This window comes from Lepisosteus platostomus, chromosome 2 (genome assembly GCF_059453375.1).
Source record: "Lepisosteus platostomus isolate fLepPlt1 chromosome 2, fLepPlt1.hap1, whole genome shotgun sequence".
Taxonomy (NCBI): Eukaryota; Metazoa; Chordata; class Actinopteri; order Semionotiformes; family Lepisosteidae; genus Lepisosteus; species Lepisosteus platostomus.
In genome coordinates, this window is record NC_142612.1 from 76,411,941 (window position 1) to 76,422,937 (window position 10,997).

At 42.6% G+C, this 10,997-nt stretch overlaps 2 protein-coding genes across 2 annotated transcripts in view; both read right to left on the reverse strand.

The window, feature by feature from the left end:
* The window catches only part of kcnab1a (potassium voltage-gated channel subfamily A regulatory beta subunit 1a), a 101,463-nt gene extending 100,286 nt beyond the window's left edge, over positions 1-1,177 (reverse strand). Inside the window, exon 1 of the mRNA XM_088618929.1 lies at positions 1,068-1,177. The gene's annotated coding sequence lies outside the window, so the exon portion shown is untranslated. The remainder of the gene's footprint in view (positions 1-1,067) is intronic.
* Positions 1,178-2,271: 1,094 nt separating this feature from the next.
* On the reverse strand, positions 2,272-10,229 carry vmn2r1 (vomeronasal 2, receptor 1). Its single transcript, XM_088618953.1, has 6 exons — positions 9,944-10,229; positions 8,014-8,305; positions 5,958-6,830; positions 5,241-5,468; positions 4,641-4,764; positions 2,272-3,904 (listed from the first exon to the last, which is right to left on the reverse strand). Exons 1-6 carry the CDS (start codon positions 10,183-10,185, stop codon positions 2,907-2,909), a joined length of 2,757 nt encoding a protein of 918 aa, XP_088475079.1. The 5' UTR covers positions 10,186-10,229; the 3' UTR covers positions 2,272-2,906.
* Between the last annotated feature and the right edge of the window lie 768 nt (positions 10,230-10,997).

Consider the following 10,997-nt stretch of genomic DNA (forward strand, 5'->3'; position numbering starts at 1 on the left):
CGGACACAAAGCAGGATGCACCCTTCACAGGGCACACACAGACACCGGGACAATTTTCCCAGAAGCCAGTTAACCTTTCAGCATGTCTTGGGACTGTGGGAGGAAACCGGAGCACCCAGAGGAAACCATATGCGCACACAGGGAGCACATACAAACTCCACACAGACAGCACCCCAGGAAGTGAACTCAGGGCCCTGCGCAGCAAGGCAGCAATGATAGGCACTGCCCCAACATGCCACAAAGAAACAAAGAAAGCTTATTTCCACACTGAACAGCAGAGAGATCAAAAGTTAAAATTCAGCTGCTGAGGTGTTATTGCCCACACCTGAAGAAGGCTTAACGTCTGGAACGCGTTTGTTTTTTATCATTTTCAATAAAGAATGAACATTTACTTGACCATTTTAATGATTTATCTTGTCAACGTTCTCCCCTCCCCCAGTTATTTATTTGAATTAATCTAACAGCTTTATTAATTGTAAAAATAGGCAAAAAGAATTAATCATTTCTTAATAATTTTTCTTAGATAATGCTGCTTTGAATTGGGCTTTTTTTTATTCCAAAGATAATAATGGTGGGAACAATTATGTCAGTCAAGTTACTTAGTTTTCCCGTGTAAAGACACTTCTCAGTCTTATTTCCCACGCTTGATCAAACCATTCCCGTTTTTTCCCCCATTTTGCTACTGCCTACTCTTATGCTGGGGGCTACGTATTGAACTGCGTACTGTAGTTAAATGGTTCCCTCGTTCCCCGTGTTGTCGATTTATAAAAGAGGTGAGACTCACGAAGTCAACTTAAATTCTCACGTCAAAGTTGCCATTCGGCTTTGCTGGACCTCTCAGGAGGAACCCGACACCTGCACGACACCTTGCCCCAGCACATAACCAAGCTGTTTTCTCTGTCCTCCGGACCGGAGCACCTACAGTATGTGAGCTGAGAGCACGTTTTAAGAGAAAGCGGGATTTGTATTTGGCGGAGCGTGCGCAAAATGCCCACAGGTGTTGTGTGCGTGTGTGTGTTTTCAGCTGTTGCTCCACGCTGTTAAGACTGCGTGCTCAGCTGGCATACCTGTTTGCTCGTTGCTGCTGTGTCCTCTTACTTGATGTGTGAGAGCCGTGCAGAGCCTTCGTTCCCGTGCTGTTTACACACAGACCTTTCTCAGGCATGCTCGACTGCGCTTACTGAGAGTCCAATAATAGAACAATATCAATCACGCCTTGGGTCAGCTACCAGTCGGATAACTGCGATGTTGTTAATATTGTCCGTGAGGGAGAGTCCGGTGGCTCAGTTTTCGCAATACCATGAAGTCTTCTATGTCTCACGTCTTGACAAAGATCCCCGTTTAGCCTACTTATATATATTTTTTTCAGACCAAAAATACAAGGCTGTTGAAGTTTGATTGCATTTGTTTGGGATCTCTTAAGTTCCAAACAAATGCAATCAAACTTCAACAGCCCTTTAAACTGTCTGATACTGTAAGACGTTTGACAAAGAACATTAACCTTTTTCTCAGCCATAGCGTGATGCATTTGAGAGATTTAATTTTCTGTCTTGTAACAATGCTGATATCTATTATAAATTGAATGAAAATACGTTTTATTTTGCTTTGAAGAGAAAGCTTTTTACTACATAATTAGGCAGGATTTCCATACACATTTTCATAAAATAATGTTAAGTTTACAAAAAAAGCCTCAATCTTTCCGTGTACCAAGATGTAATCAAGAAAAAATATAAAACGTAAATTAATAAAACTACCTCACAAACAGTGCCTTTTTATTTGTCTTTTATAACCTATGATTAGATGCAAAATGTTAATGTATGACATCATGTTTGTGGTTAACGTTGCTGCCTCACAGCACTGGAGACCTGGGGCCAGTTCCTGGGGTGTTATCTTTGTATGTTCTCCACGTGTTCACACAGGTTTCCTCCAGGAACTCAGGTTTCGTCTCATAGTCCAAAAACTTACCGATGGCTTAATTCGGGAAAAAGTGTCCCTGGTGTGAGTGTGTCTGTGTATGTCTCTGTATATTCCCTGCGCTGGACTGCTGTCTTTGTGTGTCCTTGTGCCCGTTGTGTGCCAGGATAAGCAGTAGCTCCGCCACAATCCTGTATTGGATAAAATGGCAAGATAGATACTTAGGTATGCATGTACTTTGTATTTCTTGCAAAATGTTTTTACAATCTTGCATAACACATTTTGAACACAACGTAAAATACGTGAAATCAAGTGTGTGTAGTTGAACTCAAACTGATTTGAATGAAACGTGAGAAGTAGAGCAAATAGTGATATTTTATTTATATTTTTGGATTTGGTGAACTAGTACATAGAGCACAGATTATTAGATGCATTAAAGTTATTTATGTATACAAAATATAATTACAAGTACAGTTGGTAAATGTAATCTTCAGTCAACAAAGATAGTAAGTTGCAAAGTCACTATTTTAATTGATTTTTATGCAGACAAAGCTTAGCTTAGTTTAGTTTGTTTCTATTACACAATGGCACTATTGTAGCTTAAACAGTGGGCTTGATTTATGTCATTTAGCCCTGAATTATATAAAAAACACTACCCAGAACTCCATTGATAAAAAGCAAAACATTCCCATAAAGTATTATGTTTGGAATTTGAAGATGGCAGGGTCATTAAAATGTTTGATTCATCTACTGAATTAAATAATCAGTTTCCTGTGGACACTAGGTAAAAGATAGAACACTATGGTTTATGAAACTTCATGATTGCTGTTTCATATGTGTTATTGCACTGTCATATTGAGGACTGGGGTTTTATTTCATCCTACAGGGGGAGTTAAAAATTACATTTTCAGATCCTGCAATCTCATTATGCCACGTAATAAATCTGACCTTTTATCCCATTTGAATTGAAACAATGTGCCCGCAAAAGCAGTTTAGTCATCGACTGAGACAGTTGAAATGGTGGTGTTGTTGAGTTCACTACTAATAGAAACTGATGTTCCTGGTGCGCTGGTATCATTCTTTTGCGATTTGCCTCTGACTAGTTCCTCTGTATTCCTTTCTGGTTTTATCAAGATTATATAGCATTTAGGGATAAATATGCACGCTAACAAGCCAAAGCTGGATGCCAAAATCGCAAATATTTGTACTGCCACCATGAATTTGCCCCTGGTGCTTAAGTACGCCGGGACGAAGGAGATCCACACAATGAAGAAAACCAGCATGCCAAAGGTCACGAATTTTGCTTCGTTAAAATTGTCCGGCATCTTGCGAGCTATAAAAGCGCATATGAATCCCAGCAGAGCCAGCAGGATGTCATAGGCAAAGATGCAACATATAAATATAATGGAACCGATGTTGCATTCCAGAATGATCTTTATGTTCTGCGAAGCTGTGTTTTTCACAGGGTAAGGAGGCAGCAGGATGAGCCACACTGTGCACGCGCACACCTGAATGAGAGTACAGACCAAGGCGATGCTTTTCTGATGGATGGGCTTGATCGGGTCCCCGTTGGCCTGCTCCTGGGACTTCGCTTTGGCAGCCCTGGCCCGCAGCATCAGAACGACGGTCTTTCCCATGATGCAGGAAAGACACATCGCGAAGCCCAGCGCCAGCGCCACCTGGCTGGTCATGCAGGACCAGTGCTGGGGCCGCCCGATGAACACGATGGAGCTCAGGAAGGTGATGACGAGGGAGAGAAGCAGGAAGAAGCTCAGCGTGCGGTCATTGGCTTTAACGAGGGCAGTGTTCCTGTGGACTAAAAATATGATCGCCACTGCAATCGTAATGCACGCTCCGAAGGTTGAAATGCTGATCAGCGTTATTCCCAGGGCCTCACTGAAGTCCAGGAATTCAATCTCCTTGGGCACACAGGCATCCCTCTTCGTATTGGACCAGTAGTCTTCTCCACACTGAATGCATTCCCTCGCGTCTTTTCAGAAAAAAAAAAGAATTAAAACCATGACTCTTAAAGCATGTGTTTCATTTCACCAAGGGATCACCTACAAGTCCCTTGGATGATCTCAAACACCAAAGAACTGACAGGTGATGTAAGCCTATGGGGTTAGAATTGACGTTTTTGACCTCACAGCTGCAGGTGTCTCTTTTCTAAGCATGCTTGAATACTCAACAAGCACATGCCTGCTGCAGACATGTGTGGTCCTGCACAGAGCTTGTGACTGAGATTCCTCAGGAGGCCAGTTACAACTGGCTGGGTGAACAGGCCTCTGGTTAACCAGCAGGAGTATCCCAGCTTTCCAGAAAACAATGGAGAATGAGGAACAATGATTGTTGATTTTGTTTTTAAAAAGGGAAGCTTTTATATTCAGTGGGACATTTTAAATAAAAGCTTACATGTTAGAGGAGCATAAAGGCACGAACATCCAGACTCAGAGACAGTTTCTTCCCACAAGCTGTCAGATTACTGAACTCTACCCCTACCACTGGATCACACTGATGTGTTCTTTTTTTTCTCTAAGATGTATGTTATTTAAGTTGTTGTTGCTGCTGCTGTTCTGTTTTTGTTTCTGGTGTTTCCTTAATGTCTTGCATAGGAGCATACATGCAAATAAGCATTTCATTGCACTTGTGCACATGACAATAAACTAAAACTGAACTGCAAACTGAATCTTTAAAAGCTGCTCATGGCCTAGTGTTGTTCTCCATACCTGTCTCGTTAGAGATCTCCCCATCAGCACAGGGAATGCAATCAAAGCAGCACACTGGCTCCCCCTGTCGGATGCCCTTCCTGGTTCCAGGGAGACAGCTCTCGCTGCACACAGACCGCGGAGCCTGCACCAAGACAGACAGCATTTTCTGAGCTAGGACTGTAACACCTTACTGGGAAAAAAAAACTTTGCTGTGAAACACTTTAGGCCTATTTATAGAAAAGACCCGGAGGTGGGTGTGAGCAGAGCTCACTACTCTGTCGAGAGGCACAAAAAAGGAGCAAAGGCTTGTGGGCTGAAAATGACAGTTTGAAAATATTGAATAAATAAGCTATTACCTTTGAACGATACATGTGCAAAGTGTACAGTATGTGAGATCTATCTACCTTTGTTAGTTTAATAAAAAGCAACCTTCTGCAACATCATCAGCATCAGGGCCCTCTATTACCCACAATGCCAGGCTAACAGACAGGGCTGTGTATGGCTTTGCATATCAACTGTGTCAAGTTTGTTGATATCAGTTTAGCATGGCTCAGAATGGTAGTTTTGACCTGTGCTCCACAGTTTAAAAAAAAAGCCTTTGTCCGTACTGCACCCAACCTGTAAGATGTTATTGTTCCAGACAATGGAGTCGTTGTTGATGGTCATTCTTGACTCAGCGGGGGCGGTGCTGTTGTAATGTCCGATCTGTACATAAGAGACACTTCCATCTGGTTTCTCCTGCCAGTTGATAATGTCATATTCAGCCTTCACGTCTCCATTGTCATCAAAGAAAATGTCTTCGTTGGTGTGGGTGGTGAATCTTAAATTCTTCAGGTAATACATTAACTGCAATTGAAAAAAAACAGTTACATAGTAAGACATTATAAGAAGTAACAGTAATCTTTTCCTCCAAAACTATAAATACATTTCCCATAGTAACGTGCGTGTTAAGTACCCGTAATTCCATTGTGATGCCTTTGAAGATGGTTACATACTTGATTTAATTAATAAAACCATAACTTTAAAATTAGGCAAACACCCTTTTAGTTCTCACATGGCATGAAAGAGAATTGGTAGCAATCAATTTAAAATCTTAATCAATTTTAATTGCCACTGTTAGGTTTTGGTCATTTGCTTTAAATGTCATTGCACTTTCTGGCACTGTAATTGTTATTTTTGCAGCAAATGTTAAAAAGTGCACAAACCCCTGTTCTACATCACCTGCTCTTGTCTTAATATTTGTTTTATAACATTGGCCAGACTAGAAAGAAAATATCCTAACGACTGAAGTCGTGTGAGTTGTTCTCAGTAGACTTCATGGCCCCTTATGCTCACCTGCCAGGGCTCAAAGTTATTGATGTCAGCACAGCTGTTCATGGGAAATGGGCCCTTTCCAGGCTCACAGTGCTCCAGGTTGTGCAGGGCGTGAGCCACTGTGTACACAGACTTATAGACGCTGTACGTCAGCCGGAGTTCGGAAACATCAGAATATGTGTTATTGATTCTCTCGAGTGACTCAAGCCCCGTGCAAAAATGATCAGCCACTGGATCCATGTTGTGTATTCGCGTGTCTGTATCATTGGAACTCAGAGCGGATGTGTTCAGACTCCTAACGGTGCGTGTGTAACCCAGGGTGCAGTTAAAGGCCTTCTCCCAGAACTCCTCTGTTAGTCGGTCCTCGTAAGGGTCAAGGTTAAGGAGGTATGATTTAAGTCCTGGGATATCTGCTCTCCGGATAGCGAAGCCTATAGTTCCACCAAGGGCTGAGTTATACTCAGGTTTACTGATTAAAGCTGAAGTTATCCAAGCTTCACTGGCTATCCATGTTTTGTTGGTGATGTTGTGGGCCACCAGTTCTTCTGTCAGCGGGCTGAAGTCGACGTCGGAGGAGAACACCACAATGATGTTGGCCGTGGATTTCTTGATTGCTTCCACGATGCGGAGGACGCTCTCCCTAGAGTACACTTTGGGAAGTGTCTCTGAGAAAGAGATGCACACCCCAGCCTCCTCCACCTGTTCTTTGAACACTTTGATTCCATACTTTCCATAGTCGTCGTCCGAAGCTATTGTGGCCACCCAGGTCCACCCGAAGTGGAGGACGAGCCGAGCCATGGCCTGGGATTGGTGGACGTCGTTTGGGATCGTTCGGAGAAAAGACGGAAACTGGAACTTGCTTTCCAGAACGGAGCAGGAGGACGCATAACTTACCTAAAAAGAGCAAAGTATATAACAATTGTTACAGTGTGGTATCTGCCATCTAATACTGCTTTTGACATTCCAGGAGGCTAGATCTGAAAATCACTGCTCGTTTTCTACAGCTAGAATTAATCAATCTGTCATCGTGTTTGTGCTTTATTTCCAAAACCAATAACATGTGGCCAAAACTTTTATCCGTTTGTCTTGCCATTCCTGCTGGCTGGCTGCACAGGAGCGAGTACAGGTTAATTTCACACTGAAAAGTAGAACGAAGTTCCGAGGTGTTGAGCCCTTCTTGAGGAAATCCGCGCCCAAAGAAGGCCCAACAGCCCAAGCGTGTGTTCCTTCTTCCTGCTTGGCAGCGTGGAATTAATGTCTATGTGTTAAATTCTAGGTTGTTACTGTCACTTTCATCATCCCTCCTCTAGAGGGCACTCCTACCCTTTTCGGTATTGTTTTTAGTTGACTAGTTTCACCTGTTTCTCATCCTCTTTCCCTAATTTAAGCCTGGTGTCTCCGCAGTTCCAGGCTCAGCTTTGGAAGACGGACGCTAGAAAGCCTGCCTATCATGGGGCTCAGGAGTAGCCCGAGGGCACAGGCTTCATCACGGCGTCCTGGCCTCTGAGTCCGTCATGGTTTTAACCTTCGGTGTTCCTAGTTCCCCGTTTCCTGTTTTTAATTGTTTTCGTCTCGGATGGACCTCCCAGCACTGGACATCGGACTGCACTCTAACTACCCCTTTAGACTTTTTGTGATTTGTCGCCTCGGCCTTTCCCCGTACACCGATCACCACCCTCACCGCCCCCTGTCTAATCATCCAGCACCTAGCCTCAGATGCAATTATTAATCAGAATCTCACTTGACCTAACCTACTTCACCCAACCTACTCACTTGACCTGACCTAACCTTGCTGTGTCTTCCCTGGAGTGCTTCTCCAGAGACTTCCGGATTATACCGTCATGCGTAGGGTCTTTAACAACATGCTCCAGGGGAGTCGGATTCGGCTTCCGTGACAGTTATTACATGTAGAAGGCTGTCAGTGTCTCTGTATCCAAAAACCCGGTTAATACCCGATCATCAATAAAGTGGCTCCTCCCGTACACAGTGAAAAGTCCACACTCGGGAAACAGGGCGTGTCGGGTGTGGCGTTGCTGGAGTTATGGCACTTCAGGCTGCCCCGGATTAGGAGCCCTACCTGGGGAAAGTAATAAAGTCCCAGAATCCTGGCCGTGGCGATGGAGAGATCGGACGCCCCCGCCCCAATGAGGGCGGCCAGGGGAGCCCCCGAGCTGCAGCGGTAGTTGGGCACGGCCTCGTCCTGGCCGGTCAGGTAGGTGAGGGTGCCCTCGACGGCTTTGGAAATGGTGAAGCACGAGTCGTAGATCACGTAGCCCAGGTCCGTGTTGGGCAAGATGTCTTCCCTGTTGTTGATCTCATTGATGGCGAATCTCATCGTCTGGAGCCACCGGAAGGTCCGGAAATTGAACCTGCAAAAGGAAAAACAAATCAGCAATAAGTCCGGTAATATTTTTAAAGGTCCTCAATTATGGTGATATTATGAAATAATGAGGGCCCATAAATTTAACAGTATGACACTCAACATGATGGCCACTGTAATATCACACAATATTTTATCAGTATTGTAATATTATTGGTGTATTATTGTACACGCTGTACTGTGTATTTTGGTGTAAAGTGAACTAAAATAAAGCTAAGACAAACTGGTGATAAAAAGAACTGTAGCAGTGGTACTTGTTTTATGGAACTTATTGTTTTTTACAGTATTTATTTCTGTATAGCTTGAGAAAGGGGGGAATGAGATTTCAAGAGCCATCAGATATCCATTCTTGTACTTTTTACCAAAACTAATAACACATATTAAAAACAAAAACTATTTTACCCCTTGTTGCTTTCACTACTTTCGTGTAACTAATACAAATCTTATAATTATAATAGTTCGGTGATGACTGTTTAATGAAAGATTCCTTTCATCAGCACCCAGAAGGAAAGCCTGACAGGAGAAATTAATTCGGTCTACAGACTGTAGCTAGAGGGCAGTAAAGAGTATAGAAGATACAGTAGCAAGAACAGAAGGAATCTTTCTCCACGATGTAATGATGCTAAAGTGCTATTTTACTGGGAGAGAAGGGGTTTGCAACGCAATAGTTAGACACAAATAAATCATACATAACTACAGGCTGGAATATCTATTCAGTTTTTAAATATAAATCCGATTATTATTGTCCAAAGGCCACTATAAAATAGCTGTTGTGACACGGAGTTCAGGGATGCCACAAGCTGCTATTTCATTGGCCAACAAAAAGTAAATAAACAAGATGAGTAAACCCTGCCCCTTGCCTTAGCTCCACTTTAATTCGAGGACGTCTCTTTCGGAGGAGGAGCCAGGAGCCTACAAATTAGACGGTGCGGGCTATGCTGTTCAGTTGTTGCCTTGCAACTTGGTGCCGCAGCTTAATTTAAAAGTATAAATAATTAAGGAAGCAGCATAAGAATCATATTCTCGTGATATTGTGAGAGAGTCGCCATCAATTACTGTTTCAGATAGGAACACCACACTAGATTAAATATGAGCATTTTAGTCTAAGATTTTAAAAAATATCCAAAAAATAAAAATATCTGTGCTACTGTCACTACAATTACTTTTAAGAATATCAATACACACAAAGTATCAAAGTATATATTTTTTTTTTGGGGGGGAGGGGTTATAAACTAAACTATGATTTCATCAGGTATACACACAAAAATTAAGGATGAACTCCTTTAATAGAACTTCAGTCTAATTGAAGAGTAAAAATCGTGTTTCTGTCCTAAACGCACTTTTACACCAATCCCATTCATACACCGGTAAACGCAGCAGTTTGTTTTCACCACTGTAACGGAACGCCCTTCACAGATTGAATACATGCTTTACTATAACAATTACGCATTTCACCCTTTAAAAATTATTCTAGAATAAAACAAAACTGTCTTTTTTCCCCCCGACTTTCATTCAGTCACTAACATTGCGCCACCGGTCAGTTCTCCTCAGCTCAGTCTAGAAACCACCGCGCACCTGACCACAGCCAAAACACAGCTTTGTGAAAAATGACCACTGAAGCGCTCACCCCTCACAGTCAGAAGACTGTGGTACTGAAGAAGTTGATGAGTTGGAAGACGCCAGTCTGAAATGCACAGGGAACATCCCTCCAACAATAACCTTCTTTTTTTCAATATTTTTATATCCATAGAGGTTGAATTTTGCTTTGAGTTTACAGGTAGACTCGGCAGAAAGATAGGCAAATACTTGAAAAAGCAGGCATAATCCAAGCAAGAAGTGAACTTTCCGTTTAGCAGCCGGTAAATCCATATTCGTATAGTAAAATGATTGAGAAAACCTTACCAAAGCTTTTATGAGTCCTATGGGTGTTTGAACTGAAGGAGCAGGTATTCTTTGAACTGCAGCCTACTGCAGACCTCAGGGGATCGCCTCTCGAATGTTGCATAAGAAAACAGGACAAAACAGCTCGTTACAGCAAATGTGCGTGAAGGCAAATACATTTCTTTGTGTGAGTTTTATAAAGATACGAATAAAACGGATATTAACAATATAGAGTTTGGGATGCTGAAGTGAATGTTTAACATGAAATTTTCAACAACTCTCTACTGCTCTCTATAGCCCCCTAAACCGTTAGCTGTTAATGGCTCATGGTTTTCCCCCTATTACATGTTTAACTGTGGAAAGTACTGTTCTTGCAGCCAGGGGTTCAGATTTTGTGGCCCAAACGAAATTCAGGAGAAAAAAAAACACAAAACATGAGTTGATATGATTTTATTATACGTTTGTGCGATGTTAGGGGAATACTTTAATAGTGAGCTTGTTAGATCTTCACTGCTTCTTACCACGGAAGAGCAGGAAAACCTTGCCGAACACATCACCACCCGCCTCGGCAGGAGAAAACGCAGCGACTTCGGCTGCTTTTCCTGTTCTCTGCTTCAAGGAGTCAACAAAATAGTGAAGCGATCAAACTTGTTGCGCTTTGAAAGAGCCCCGGGAAATATAAGCTAATCAACGCTGGAAAAACAGAGAGTGATTTTAATTGCTCGAAAAGTCAGCCGAGACAGCTTGAAGACAAGGGGCAAACTTCAGGGCCCCCCGTCCCACAAGGTGATTTTAATTGT

Coding starts and splice junctions, on each gene's coding strand:
- vmn2r1 (XM_088618953.1), bottom strand. CDS start 10,185: ATGGATTTACCGGCTGCTAAACGGAAAGTTCACTTCTTGCTTGGATTA. Junction 5,469..5,957: donor ATAACTTTGAGCCCTGGCAG/GTGAGCATAAGG, acceptor TTTCAATTGCAG/TTAATGTATTACCTGAAGAA. Junction 4,765..5,240: donor GGAACAATAACATCTTACAG/GTTGGGTGCAGT, acceptor GTCTTGGTGCAG/GCTCCGCGGTCTGTGTGCAG.